Source organism: Myripristis murdjan, chromosome 5, assembly GCF_902150065.1.
Source record: "Myripristis murdjan chromosome 5, fMyrMur1.1, whole genome shotgun sequence".
Lineage (NCBI taxonomy): Eukaryota > Metazoa > Chordata > Actinopteri > Holocentriformes > Holocentridae > Myripristis > Myripristis murdjan.
In genome coordinates this window covers 31,061,601-31,075,717 of record NC_043984.1, presented here as the reverse complement: position 1 = coordinate 31,075,717, position 14,117 = coordinate 31,061,601, and the positions used below count along the sequence as shown (strand labels likewise).

Here is a 14,117-nt window from a genome sequence, read left to right as displayed (position 1 = left end):
AACATCAAGGAGGTAAATATTAGAGAAAGGAATGGCATGGTAAATAAATGTAGGCATCAGAAGGACATTTGAACCGATTACACTTAGCAAAACTGGCGTTACAGGACTCGTACAGGACTTGAACAGGAGACAACATGCGGTACAGTACATCCTTGAGAGTGAATAATACAACGATTCTCTCATTCACACAAAATCATATTTGCACTTTCAACAAAAAACAAAAACAAAAACAAAACAAAAACAAAACAAAACAAAAAAAATGAATGGATCCGGTATATCCTCAATCCAGGCTACTTGGAAACAGGCACACAGAGTCTTTACAAGGTGTGGCATTATAGGCATTATGTTGAATTTCTACTGTTTGCATGTCTTTGTTGTTTCATAAGTGGTACTGTACAGTAGCTACACATTCATTTTCAGATATCCAACAAAATGCTGACATGATATATGTAATACAATAGAAAAAGGCATACATAACTGCTTGCAGAGGAACAATGGACGCACATCCCTCAGATGGGATGGGACACTATAGAAATCCATGTAGTCAAAAACATACATGTGCACAAACACGTGTTATAATAAGGCACTGTAGTAAAACATTATATATGTAGTAAAAATAAAAAAAAAATAGAGTAGGTGGTATATACACCTGGGCATTTTAACATGTTATAGAAAACATACCCTGAATGACTGTCTCTCCCAAAAACAAAACAGACAAGACGGAAAATTATCAATCCATTTGAGGACACGTCGCACAAAAACCTCTCCAAACAGCCTGCCTCTCACGAGCTCTAAGAAAGACTCTTTTAAACCGATGTTGGAGCAATATGCTTGAACCGTTCCTGTTTTCTCGACTTCATTTCAGTCGTGTCTGTTTTGATTTTCTCAGTGAGAGGGTTTTGTCTGTTGCCAGAATCTAAAACCATGGTAAGGCCAGAAGACTCTCCCAAACTACAAGTACTGCTCCCTTTTCTCTGGTGGGGTACTTTTAACATTTGGTCTGCAATTCAAAAGGGAAAAAAAAACAAATTTCAGTCAAATGTACGTACATTATTCACTGAGAATAAAACAAAACTCCAAAAAAAGGCACATCTACACAAACCCAGAAGTCATAGGATATAAGCGAAATCATAACTCAACATTTTTCAACTCGTACAGTTAACGTTCAGTCAACAGTGGGACAGAGGGGGGTGGAGGGGGCATGGGAGGTCTAGTAGAGGGTTCACAGGTTGAAGTGGAGGAAGCCCACCTCACTTCTTAAAAAGAAGGACTACAACCGTCACGTACATGTCCTTTTTTAGAGTCCATATTTACAGACAAGGCTCAGTGGGTGGGCCAATATGGGAGGAGACAAGACATCTTAGTTTCTCATGAAATACTCATAAGGTGCAGGCGTACTTAAGATAGGGGAAGTGGGAGAGGGGCATGTTCTATTGCATGGGGGTCCAAATTTGGGGTGTGGGAGGTAAAAAGGGAGGGGGGGAGAGACAGTGGTGGGAACTCAGACAGTCCTCGATAAAAAGGCGGGGGCTGATCAGTCAGGGAAACTAGTTTCACTCAACAACTCTGCCCTGAATTAGAGGAGAGAAGAAGACAGGCGGAGAAGAACAGGATTAGAGGACAGGAGGGGAAATCAAAAGACACATCAAGACCTCTGTGATTCTCACAACAGCTCCGAGGTGTTAGTGAGCCGACGGGTTGCTTGATGATCGGGACTGTTAGAGTGCAAAGTAGAAGTGAAGGACAAAGAGGGAATGATGCTACATGTCAGCTGGCCAATAATCATAACAAACCGGAGAAAGGATATAAATAGCTCTTATAAATATTAGTAAATGATGGACTGATTGATATTGGTTGAATGCTGAATTTTTTGGCTGGTGGCTGTTATGGATAAGATGAAGTTAATGGAATGTAAAATACAGAACTACACTGCAAATTCATTCAGCAGCTGTCTCATATTCAGCCTTAAAATCTTGTTTTTCTTGAAGCAAGTGAGAAAAAAAAATCTGCCAGTGGGATGAGATAATCCCATTTTTTTTTCCTCAATACAGTTTCACCTGTTTTATTTTTTCTCCAAGTATAAATAGCTGAAACAAGGCAGAATAAAGCAGATCAGTCTACCATTATCAAGAAAATGGCACTTGATTAAGGAAAATTTTGGAAACAAGTTGATTAACATTGGGGAAAAAAATGGGATTATCTCATTCTACTGGCAGATTTAACATTTTTAACACTAAATATGAGACTAAATGACTTAAACTGAAGATTTGTTGCAGTGGCATAATGCCACGCATGAGGTAAGATGTCTGATTTTCGGAGTGCATCTTAGCTGGCCGTTATTTCTCTCATCATTTGGAAACGTCATTTGCATTTTCCTGTCTTTGGACATAGCTCTGCAGGTAGTTTATCAGTGCTTGTTGTTGAGGAATCACTTACAACACAGCTGCTACTGACAGAGCAGTAACTTGCCCTGTATTTGAAGAGGATAAGGAATGTCTTATAGGCCTTCATCCCCCACTCTGACAACAATGGAGCTCTCCACAAACAAGCGTCTACCAAGAAGAGAGGCCATGCGGCCGGGAAATGGGGCGACGGGGAGCAATTCTAAGAAAAGTTAATGGCTTTATTACCTGGAACGGTGATGGAACAACTCTTTCAGCACATACAAATGAAAGTATAGTAAAGTGGGAACATTAGGGCGGCACTCAAGAGCCAACTTCAAAATACCCTTGAGTTTCTCAGGGTCTGACAATGGTAGACGTGGCTGAATAAAAAAAAGATATTTTTGCTGAGATCTATTGGAACTGATGGCAGGTAGTGGTCTGCGGCTTTCAAAAACGCCAGTCTGTTGTCACTATATGTGAAAGATCAGAGTGTATAGTGACAATGATGGTGTAAAAAGGTTTATAGTGTATTTGCAACTTTGTTTTGACAGCGCCATGTTAGCTTATGGCCCACTATAAAGTAATATTTATTACTGGAGTAGTGGCTTATAGCTTATTAACTCCTTTGAAATAGCTTTGAACTGCATGTCTGAAAATCTTTGTTCCTAACTTAGACTCTACACAAGATTATGAAATTACAGAATGCGTGGGTCTTGAATGAAGATGTTAGTAAATGGATGAGGAGGATGAAATATGCGAGTTGATGGACATCTCCCCCTCCTCTCAGTGTTGCATAAATGGTGAAAATGATCATTAACAGCATTCATACTCAGCAGTGGTACAAACCAAGCAGAGGTCTTTTTCTGACCGCTCACCCGGACTGCTGCAGTTCAGTTGTGTGTGTAAGTGCGACCAGTGTCTTATGATTGTTGCATGAAACAGGCCAACATCAGAGCAGCCTCACGAGAAGATGCTGTTACAAAATGGGTCCCAAAGTCTGTGATTTCACCAAACTTTTTTTTTTTTTTTTTTTTTTTTTTTTTTTAATAATGAGGCTTTTGTTTGTTGGTATGCATGTCCTCCAGATTATGAGTCTTGCGTTTTGGACACATTTTGGGGCTCTCCAAGCTGAACATCTCAACTTTAGCCACCTCAGAGAAAAAAATAAAAAAATAAAATAAATCAGCCGTGCTTGAAAGGAGGCAAGCCTCTTTCAGCGTCTTAGAGAGTAACTTTAACTTTCGCCACATTTCTGTTTGAGAATGGGCTCCTCATCATCTTCTTCAGGAGCAAGCAGAGCTATTTCGAAGCTGATCTTGTCCATTGTCATTGTCAGTGTTATCTTTTGTGTTTGTTTGAGGTCAGCCGGCTAACACTAATTAGATAGTTGCACAGCTATGAGAATGACATAACACTCGGCGCTCCCTTTGAGCTCTTGCTCTCTCTCTCTCTCTCTGTTGCTAACAACTCTCACAGCTGTGCTTTGGGTTTTTCGGGAGAAGTGTCCTATCTGATCACGGCCTAATTGACATGTTTTTCTGGCTGAGGCTGTGTAAGCCAAGCTGTGTGCTTCCTGCACAGTAGCAAATCAGCCCCACTAAAAGGTACAAATTTGACCTGTTTTTTTTTTTATGAAATGGCTCAGGCGCTCCTTCACACAACCAAACTGCAGCAGTGGAGGGTGAAAAGACAAAGCAACATGGAGGCAACAAGCACATGCAGCTCCAACCAGGAAGCACAGGACAGGCTAATAATTGCAAATTGTAGCTCAGCATGCACAGGGCACCACTTCAGCACAGTTCAGCGAGTTTCGCAGATCTTCTATCTCCCTGCCCGTTGCATCGCTATGATTCACCTCATACTTTGCCTTTAAGTTGATTTAAAAGTGTGTTTTGCTGTACCAATGACAACATAATCTGACTGGCTTTCTGTAATCTGTAATAAAGTGTGCAAACATGACAAGCTATTTATGATGTTTTAGGGTCAGATTGAAGTAGCTGCATTGATTTTGAGGAAGTTAATTAAGGCACAAAAGACATTTCCACTTCGGACACATGCTATAAAAATAACTGAGCTAGATCGCCATGATCTGCATGAAATATGTCGGTTGTCCGCTCACAAATAAGTTATGAAAGTTTGTATATTATAAAAACAGCTTTTGCATGACTGTGTGCATGTGTTTGCACATGTATGTCAATGTGTGAGTGCTAATATGAGTGTGTGCGTGTGCATTTGTGTGTGCATGATAGTCTTTTTCTGTTTTGTTTTAGAGTGGGGGGTAATCTGGGTAAAAGGGGTGGAGCCAAGCGTGTCCTCTGCTCTCTGTTTGGTTGGCTGCTGGAAGGGGGTGGGGTTTACACGTACTCCCTGGCTGTGGAAGGCTGTGATTGGCGGTAGTACTGCTGCCCTCGTCTGTCCTCGTTGGAGCAGGAGCAGCACAGGAAAGAACCACCCAGTACCGTCAGACTGGCCGCCGCCCATCCCACGAACAGGGCGGAGCCAAACTCATACCTGCACAGGAAATGTGGAAGGGGGGAGGGCATTAGATGGATAGATAGCTTGAAAGATGTTTCACAGTTTTCTTTAGCTCTTATATAATCATCCAAGGTGACTGGAACAAGTCAAAAACAGAACTTTTTGCCGTTTCAAGTGCTTTTATTCATAAATAAGGACAAAGTGAAAAATTTGACGTTGTTGTTTCACTTAAGTTACACAGACCTCCACTTCATACAAAGACTAAAAAAATAGAAATGTCTAACAATTCTTCATCTATGGACATAACGCCAAATAGCACCGTATAATAACACTACCATAATAAAGTCCTTTTTACTCAGTCATTGACCTGGCTCTCGTGCTCATCGTCCCCGACACGCCTCACTGGGGCAACATGAGCATCACAGCAAATTCCCACCTCCATTTTCTTGTTTGCAGGGTCACTGTGCATGCACATAACTACCATTTCTGAAATTTGAGGGCGGAACTTGCAGGCAGTGGTGATTATAAGCCTTGCTTAAGGTCGCTGAAAAGTGTTTTTTTTTTCTTCTCTAAATTGTATTTCACTACCATTTATATAATCTAACTATCATTTTAGTGATCCAAGTATTTCTTCAGTGCTAACACAGTCCTCTTGTGTTTACTGCCTGCTTTTAGTTTTAATGCTTCCTATTGTTTTAAGGTTACAAGTGTGTTTGCTGCAGTTTTTTTGTTTTTTTTTTTTCTATCCTGGCTGCAAATTTCCCTTCTTTGGACGATAAAAACTTGATTTGACTTGGAGGAAGGGGAGAATGAGTATCATTTGATTGCCATGGCCCTGGTTTTCACTGATATCACATGGGGATCTACATACCTGGCATTGAGCGGCGTATTTGGGTTGAAGAACTGATAGGACACCTGAGTGGCGTACCAGGACACAGAGACCAGCGTGCACAGACCTGAGGAGGAGAGACGGCCGTATGAGCAAATCAGTCCCCTGCATCAGCTGGGCCAACAAGCTTTCATTGTACAGTAGTAATTAACTTTCAGAGTAACACACACATGCACTTGGCAAAGTCCTTGTTTTTTTTCCCCCGGGCTCGTGGCTGATGTCTGAGGTCAGGAGTAATGTGTCCAAAATCACCACTTCCTGTTTACAGCAGGGACACTAATTACCCAGAAGACCCCTGGTGAGAGCTTCTGGCCAGAGGAATGCCAGACCGCTCTCACTGAATGCTCTGATTGCAGAGGATACAAACAACCACAGTCTATAATGTTGATGGCAAACTGAATCAAAACACCATTCATTTTGGATATACACAATTACAACAAAGTTTGTAGTCCAGACAACCAGGAGTTTGAAAGTGTCACCTGCAAGCAGGAAGAGGGCTCCACCGGACACAGCGATGCGGGTCTTTGTGGTGGGGTTGTTATCCCCCACCTTAGTGCACTTCATGCCCACCACACTGACGATGATGCCGATAAATCCCAGCAGTACTGACACCACCATGAGGGCACGGCATGTCTGGATGTGGACTGGACACAGAGGAAGGGAAAGAGAGGAGGTAGGGGCGGAGGAAGTTGGGTAAAAAAAATGATAGAATATGAGAGAAATATGAAAGAAACATGAGTGGCGAAAGCAGGAGATGAAACAGCCTTGTAGTCTCACGTGGAATGCGACACGGGATTGTTTCTGGATGTTGCAAAAAAAAAATAATCATTGTCAGGCAACGAAGCGACACAAGCCATGCAGGAATGAAGAGAGACCACATTGCATTTTCGAAGGAAGCCGTGTCAGGGACAGTCCACCACTGTCCCACTTTCCAGGGCAGGGTAATTCCAAGAGGTAACTTGGCTGGCCGAGATCCGGGACCTTAAATGATTCCCTAGATCTTCTCCAGATCATTCCACAGTGGTTTCACCCGTCAGAAATCTAATGTGTCGCCCACATCGACCTCAGAACACACATAACTCAGTGGGAGGGACATATTTACACAGATTTACACACACATATACATACAAATGCACAAATTTACACACCAACGCACACCCATATACGCACATTCACAGTTACTGTAGGTGGAAGAGACACAGATAAAACACACAACTCTCTCTCACAGAGCAGCTGTAGGAGGGCCTGCTTTACATGTTTCACACAGTGGGATTAGTGTGGCTTTGTCACAAAGCAAGATTGTTTTCACGGCGCTGTCGCCACAGCGATCAGACATTACTGCCTCAAACACGGCCGCTCAGACAACTGGATCTGGTAATGCAAATGCAAAGCTATAAGCGCTTAATGATTATGTCAAAATACAAATGGAGTGTTTCTTGTTTGCCACAATGTCAGGGCATTAATGCAATCCTGATAGCTGACAAAGCTGAGGAATTGGGTGGTTACAGAGAAACCCAGACATAACAGGTCTCTTTCAAATACGCTTATTAGCGAAGGTCACATTAAATAGCGTCAAATAACAATGGCTTGAAGTGTAAGCCGCAAGGTTTACACATCACAGGGAAGAGGCAACAATCTCATCAACAGCCTAGTAAGTCAAAACCACTACAACAACAACACTGCATAGAATAGAATTGAATAGAATAGTGTAGAAGAGAATAGAATAAATCACTTCAAAGACAGATGTTGAGCAATAGCACGTCTAGAAGGCTAAAGTCACCATATGTCAGTGTGACAGAGGCACACACACCGCCATTCATAGCTCGGCAATGAAGCGCCATTTCAGAAGCCGATCTGAAGAGGCTCATGATGGAGAAGGGGATGTAACAATCTTTGAAGTCTGATTTGCGGGTCCAGGGTTGCTTTTGATGGATGATTTTAATGGATTTCAACAGAGGGCGGTTTGATTTTCTTGTCTTTCATCCACTCGGGCCATTCTTCTCTTCTTCTGAGTGTGTGTGGGGGCTCAAGATGGAGCTAAATGACACCATTCTGACCAGCTCAGGCAGTGACAAACCAAAAGGGTGTGTGAGGGCCTTTGGGGTGAAGGAGAGGCTAGAGAAGGGAGGCGGGTGTGAGTTGGCTCACCCACTAGGCTCTGTCTTCCCAGTGCCAAGGTTGGCAGTGCCAGCCACAAGCTTTCAATGAGTTTGTGTGCTTGTTTGTGTGTGTGTGTGTGTGTGTGTGTGTGTGTGTGTGTGTGTGTGTGTGTGTGTGTGTGTGCGTGCGCGCGCATGTGGGCACTGTAAGGTCCCATTGTGAGGTCACTCGTGACTCTTTTATACGTAATATCTATTTGCCCACTCACAAACTATAAAACAAAACCCATATTTTGCAACTCGAGCTCTATTCCATTCAAGCTTCAGCTCAAAGTTGATCTCAAACAAAGTAACACACTCTCTCTGATTGCATCTCCACACTTAAATTAGCATACATCATATCCACCACACTTCAATGAATTTCCTTGGTAACAAACAGAGGTTCCTGTTCGTTCACTTGTGGTGTAACGGGCTGACGTGCCACTGTCTCAACCAGCAGAGATCAAATTCTTTTAGCAAACAGCAACAGAGTAACAGAGAGAGGCATAACTAAAAGAGAAAGAACAGAACAATGTGTGCCAGTAGGAGGCTGCCCGAGCATTTCAAGGCTAGTACATGCTGTAGCTGCCTCTATCTACAATGGTGACCTCACCACAGTGTATGGAAAAATGGGGAGGGATACACACATCACACCATCTCATTAGCTTTTGTGGGAAGGAGGGCTCGGATTCTTCCTGTTTGTCACACAGACAGTAAATTTTCTGTATTAACAAGTGCTGATTTTTCAGTGGTGCAATTTCAAGTCGATCGGTTTTCAACGAAGAGTTGTTTGTCCCCCTCGCACAGAGCTGATATGGCTCTGGTGCAGCGGTTTGAAACCACCGAACTCTGACAGGCATGGATTTTTATAAACACTGGCATATTGTTGAGTTCTACGCTCTGAAAGTTAAATTACTTTGCTGCACCCAGTGTCCTGATCTCCAGGATGTCAAACTGAAATTAGCAAGGAGAATCTGTGTTACACTTCGACATTATCGGACCGTATGTGTCACATAAAAAGAAATAACTGTAATCTTCGTGTGTGTATTATAACATGAATGATTAATGGACACCAGCCAAGTACACGATGTATGATGATGTAACATGGTTGGACATCATACATGCACCGTGTATGAACTAACTAAACCGATTGGCAGGGATGGATCAATGCTTTTGTAACACCAGGTTCTGATGCCACATCTCCAGCCGTGAAACACAGACAAGAACTGTCCTTTCAGCACCACCGTCATCCACGCTCCAAAATCCCCCTCTGACAACAACAGCAGGCTCTCCCGACCATATAATGCACTGATCATCATCATCATCATCATCATCTCTTCTCTGAGCAACGTGCTCAGGCAAACCTGTGGAAGATCCATCAGTTTCCACTACGGTTGCTTGGCTGCGTCAGTCGAGCCCAGCACAGTCTGGTGAACAATTAAACCAACCATCACATGCTGCCCCTGCTGTGAGTTTAACCAGGGAGGGGAGCTCACTCCGAACCCAACGCAGTGTAGTCAACCTGCCGCATGGAACCAACACCGGAGGGGCATTCGGTGGGGGTTCAGCCCATCACTGTCTTCTCTGACGCCCCCCACCCCCCCCCACATGACTGGATGTTGATCTGCCCCATTGCATAACAGTACTATCTGTCTGGACTAGCACCTGGGTACACTTGTGATTGATCATGAAGCATGGAGTGAGTGAGTTCAATCTTGGACACGCCTTTTCTGGTCACTGTCCATGCAGAGTAACACGGAGTTATCTCTATCATCTCATGCAGTTTATGAGCTTTTACAAACCTCTTTGGCCAAATGTCACTGTAGATAAAGCTGTGTCAGCCTTATACCTATACATTTCATTAATACTAGTTGGACATTTGAAAAGAGGTATCTCCAATTATTGTCTTTTTTCATATCATCCATAGGCACACACCTATAATTTGATATACATACACAAGGTGTAAACAAAGTTGCCTATGTTTCAGCACCACATAGCACTTTTTGGGTTCAGTGCCTTGCTCAAGAGGCGCTCTAGCAGTGGATTCAACACCAGTTAATCTCCATTTGTCATCGTTTAGGTAGATTACAACGTCCAGACAGTGCTGCTGGGAACTCAAATATGCAATTAAAGTGCACCATGGAAAACATGGTATTGTGGCACTCCAAAAATATTCAAAACAGCAACACTTGGCCACAATTTATGATTTTTTATCTTGGCGTCGCCGGACTAGCAAGCTTTGGCAATGAGGCTGTGATGATGACAAACTGAATGTTAACTTTATGAGGCCAAGTGTTGCAGTTCTGAATATTTTTGGAGCGCCACTCTCCCATGTTTATGCCATTTTTACTGCTGGGAATTACACCAGCGACCGTTTAATTATTAGCAACTCCTTAGCAAAATTCAAAATAAAGCAAATATTTCTTGCCATGTAAGTAGTCAAATAGTGTTGGATTAGCAGCTGTGGCTTTAATGGGAAACCTTTGTGTTTGCCTTTAGCCGCAATCTCTAAAACCCTCTGGGTGTGTTAGTTGACAAATGGAACAATGTGCGCGTGTGGGGAAGACAGAGCGCATTCTGGGAATATCTCTGGTGTTTTGCTCAACACTGCTCTTTTCTTCTCTAAACAACCCCTATTCATCCACAAGGACAATACGCTGTTCTTATGGCTGCGATGAGCCAAAGGAGATGGCAGATCAGTGCATGCACCGCTCACACAAGAAAGCAACAGTAAATGTTTTGATATAATGGCTCACCAAGACACCGGAGTGTTTACAAAGTGCCTCGCCTGTTGCTCCAAGGCGAGCGCGCAGCACCAGGACTAATTGTGCGCATCTAGTCTTTAACAGGCGAACCGCAGAGAAAAACAGACAAACGGAAAGGGCAAGCTTTCAGTTGTATTGTGGAAATTACTTTTGACCGAGCCCACCCCCCCGCAGTCTTTCATTAGAAACCCTAATAGGATGATTTGGACAGACAGTAGATGGATGGATTCATATAATCTGTGTGCCATTAATTATGAGTCAGTGGGTCCTGCTTACAGATTGGAGATGACAGGAAGCTCATATTCAGGGCTAATTTATGTCTGAACCCCACATTCCTCACTCCCCCTCCCCCTCCCCCCACCCCTCGCACATTCAGCTTGATGATGTTTTGAGTTTCAAGGCCGAGCTGAATTGAATTAAACATGCTAACAGTAGCATTTTAAGTGAGATTTATGCCTTCTGAATTTAATGCATCCCAGATCGAGGGGACTTGGGGAGTTGTTTTCCTCCTGTTTTTTTGCTGCTGAGTCATCCATTTGGCCTAATGAAAGGGGCAACTACAATAACTTCCTTAATTAAAACAATACTACAGAGACTTCTCGGATGACTTTGTTATGATCTGTGAAAGACAAGAGTGACATCGCACGAGTAAATAGGCTTTCACGGATTCTCTCTTGTCAAACAAATGTTTTTTGCGATCAGGGCAGATGAATCATGCATTATCATCTTGCCATCACAGAGCTGCTTTGACAAAGCCATATCAGAGAGGGGGAAAAAAACACTTTCATCAGTATTAAAGCTAGGAAAGGAATACATTTCAACATAAAGGACAGAAGATGCGAATAAAGTAAAAGAATAAAGTGGAGTGGGGTGCAAAGAATTGGCAAAACTTTGCTGCAAGGACACTGATGCATTACAAGCATATTTGAAGCCAATCTGTAGCATTAATCAACTGTTTTACAATATAATCACTAGGGAAGCTTACATTCAGTTTAACAACATTCACTAACTATACATTTGCTCCATAAAGTATGGAACCGCCTAAAGTTTTTGCATATTGCTTTTATGATATCATGCTTCAATTAGGATAAATACACTCACATTATGCCTATGATACACTTATGAGCACAACTTTAAGTAAAGTATTGCCAAATTTAACAGTCTAAGAGAGGGGAGGGGGGGCATCATTCTGAGAGAGCAACAGCCGGAGAAACTGCAAAGTACAAGCCACAGTTAGAGAGTGAGGTTTTGTCGAGCCAAAGTCAAACATTGTACTCACTGTCCAGCGAGAGCATGGAGTCAAAGATCTTGCATTGCACCTGTCCTGTGCTCTGTGAGGCACAGCTCATCCACAGCCCCTCGTACAGACCCACGGCTGTGATGATGGCATCGCCGGCGTACGATGACTGCTTCCACTGGGGCAAGGCAGTGGTGGAGATGATGCCTATCCAGCCGCCCAACGCCAGGAAATAACCCAACAACTGGAGACCCGAGTTGGCCATGCTTATCTAGCTCTGTATCTCGGCTACTATCTGCTCTCTCTCTCTCTCTCTCTCTCTCCCCTCTCTCTCTCTCTCCCTGTTTCACTTGCGGCAGCTTCTGAGCGGACGACTTTTTTTTGTGTCGTCCCTTCCTCGAGCCGTCTCCAAAGGCAACACCTGTAGCAATCCTGGCAGGGGTACACTTGTTTCGCCTTTCTCTTCACTATCGGGTCCCTCTGAGCATCTCCCTCTCTCCCTCTGCTTTAACTCTCATCTGGAGATGTCTCCTCGCTCTGTTTGTGTCTAACTCTTTCTGTTCTTTTTTTTTTCTCTCCACGTCCCAGGCTGGTGTTTTCACCCCAGTGGCTGGGAGGGCAAGTAGAGGGGTCTCTCTCGGGTTTGTCCCGTCTGGGTCCGGGGGTCTCTCTCACGGGCTTGACAGCGGAAGCGAAAGTGGAAAAAGAGGCTTTGTGATGGTCAGTGATTTCAGTTCATCAAGCTCCGTCGCTGGGCTGCCTCACTCTCTGCATGGCTTCTTCCACTTCTCTCTCTTCTGCTGCTTGCTTCCTTTCACCCCTCTACAATCTCTCCATCTGCTCCAAGCTCAAGTGGCTGAATGAGGGGTCGAAGGGAAAAAAAAAAGGTTACACAAAAAAAACAAAAACATTTGAACACAAAAAGCCCTTAACAGGCTGACCATAGAGGGATGGGGTTAAGGGCCGGCTGGTGATTGGGTGGCTCTTGTGGTAGAAACACCCACTGGGAGGGGAGAGGGAAGAGCTGACTGGGGAAAGAGGGACTGTTTCAAACAGAAAGGGAAAGAAAGAGAAGCAGATGTAGGTGAGGACAGAAAACACCATAGGCAAACCCCAATAAAGCACAAGAGACCCTCAAAAAAACGTGACACATTTAGTTTGCAAAGTTGCTCCAACCCACAGGACTTTGAAGCAGCGTGTCCATTAGGATGTCATTTCATCAGGTAGCGTCTCTCGATGCACTGACCCTTTTGTCGCCTCCCTCCCTGGTGGTAAAGTGCAACAAACACACGTAAATCAGCATCTAAACAATGCCCAGCTGAAAAGGACGTGTCACACCCAGACAGGCACTCTGGAAATTATGGGCCGCCGAGGCAAGGCTCCCTCATCACCATGGCAACCCCAACAAATGAATCCCGTGGAGTCGGCAAGAGCGAAAGAGAAAGAGAGAGCGAGAGAGAGAGAGAGAGAGAGAGAGAGAGAGAAAGCGAGAGGTCACTGTACATCCTCATGAGCTATAAACGCAGACGCACTCCAGTCTTTTGTGTTTGTGGAGAGTGCAGAAACCTGCGAGAGTAACTGTTTCTCACACTATCAGCTCTCGTGCATCTCAACTCACGCAATTGCCTTCAATCCACTCACGTCTGGCGCAATAATTCCTCTCCACCAATTAGGCTGTCGACACACTCTCTCAAGAGACATGGTCGTTTTCTCACATCTGTAAGAGACATCTCTCACCCCCTCCCTGCACACACACACACACACACACATGCAGACACACACACATGCACACATGTCGTCCACCTGCACAGCAAGCATGTTCTTGCCTAAACTCTCACAGTCATTTTTAAAAGACTCAGGTGGTCAAAAACAAACTCTCATAAACTCAGACAGAGACACATGCAAGCACGCAAGCATGGCCCCAGGCAGGCACTGGACAGGCATGAGGGAGGCTGAAATTTTATGTAATATTTATGTTTAAGTGAAGTTTAATGAACTGTGCAGCCAGTGGTGGAAAAGAGTACCACAAATTGCCTCTTAAGTAGAAGTGCTGTATGAGCTCTGCTGTGAAAATCTACTGAAGTAAAAGTAAAAGGTGTTAGGTGTGATCTTATCCATCCAATGAGAGTATATGGCTCAAGCTACATTTTTTTTAGTTACACTGTAGTAAATTGCTGAATGTGAGCCTACATGGTTTTCATGTTCAGGCCAAATCACTGACATTATTCC

The 14,117-nt window shown here is 43.7% G+C and overlaps 1 protein-coding gene across 2 annotated transcripts; it reads right to left on the bottom strand.

The window, feature by feature from the left end:
- Positions 1 to 358: 358 nt before the first annotated feature.
- On the bottom strand, positions 359 to 12,748 carry cldn19 (claudin 19). 2 transcript variants are annotated; one of them, XM_030052163.1, is made up of 5 exons: positions 11,931 to 12,748; positions 6,228 to 6,392; positions 5,731 to 5,815; positions 4,749 to 4,895; positions 359 to 1,571 (listed from the first exon to the last, which is right to left on the bottom strand). In XM_030052163.1, exons 1-5 carry the CDS (start codon positions 12,151 to 12,153, stop codon positions 1,535 to 1,537), a joined length of 657 nt encoding a protein of 218 aa, XP_029908023.1. In that variant the 5' UTR covers positions 12,154 to 12,748; the 3' UTR covers positions 359 to 1,534. The 2 variants fall into 2 exon arrangements, with proteins under 2 accessions (XP_029908023.1, XP_029908022.1); XM_030052162.1 differs by having other exon boundaries at positions 359 to 1,000.
- Between the last annotated feature and the right edge of the window lie 1,369 nt (positions 12,749 to 14,117).

Excerpts from the sequence above, each read along its gene's own strand:
- cldn19 (XM_030052162.1), bottom strand. The coding sequence starts at position 12,153 with ATGGCCAACTCGGGTCTCCAGTTGTTGGGTTATTTCCTGGCGTTGGGC. Across the intron at positions 6,393-11,930 it reads CTCCATGCTCTCGCTGGACA|TCCACATCCAGACATGCCGT; the intron begins GTGAGTACAATG and ends CTCTGTGTCCAG. Across the intron at positions 1,001-4,748 it reads CAGCCTTCCACAGCCAGGGA|ACCAAATGTTAAAAGTACCC; the intron begins GTACGTGTAAAC and ends TTTGAATTGCAG.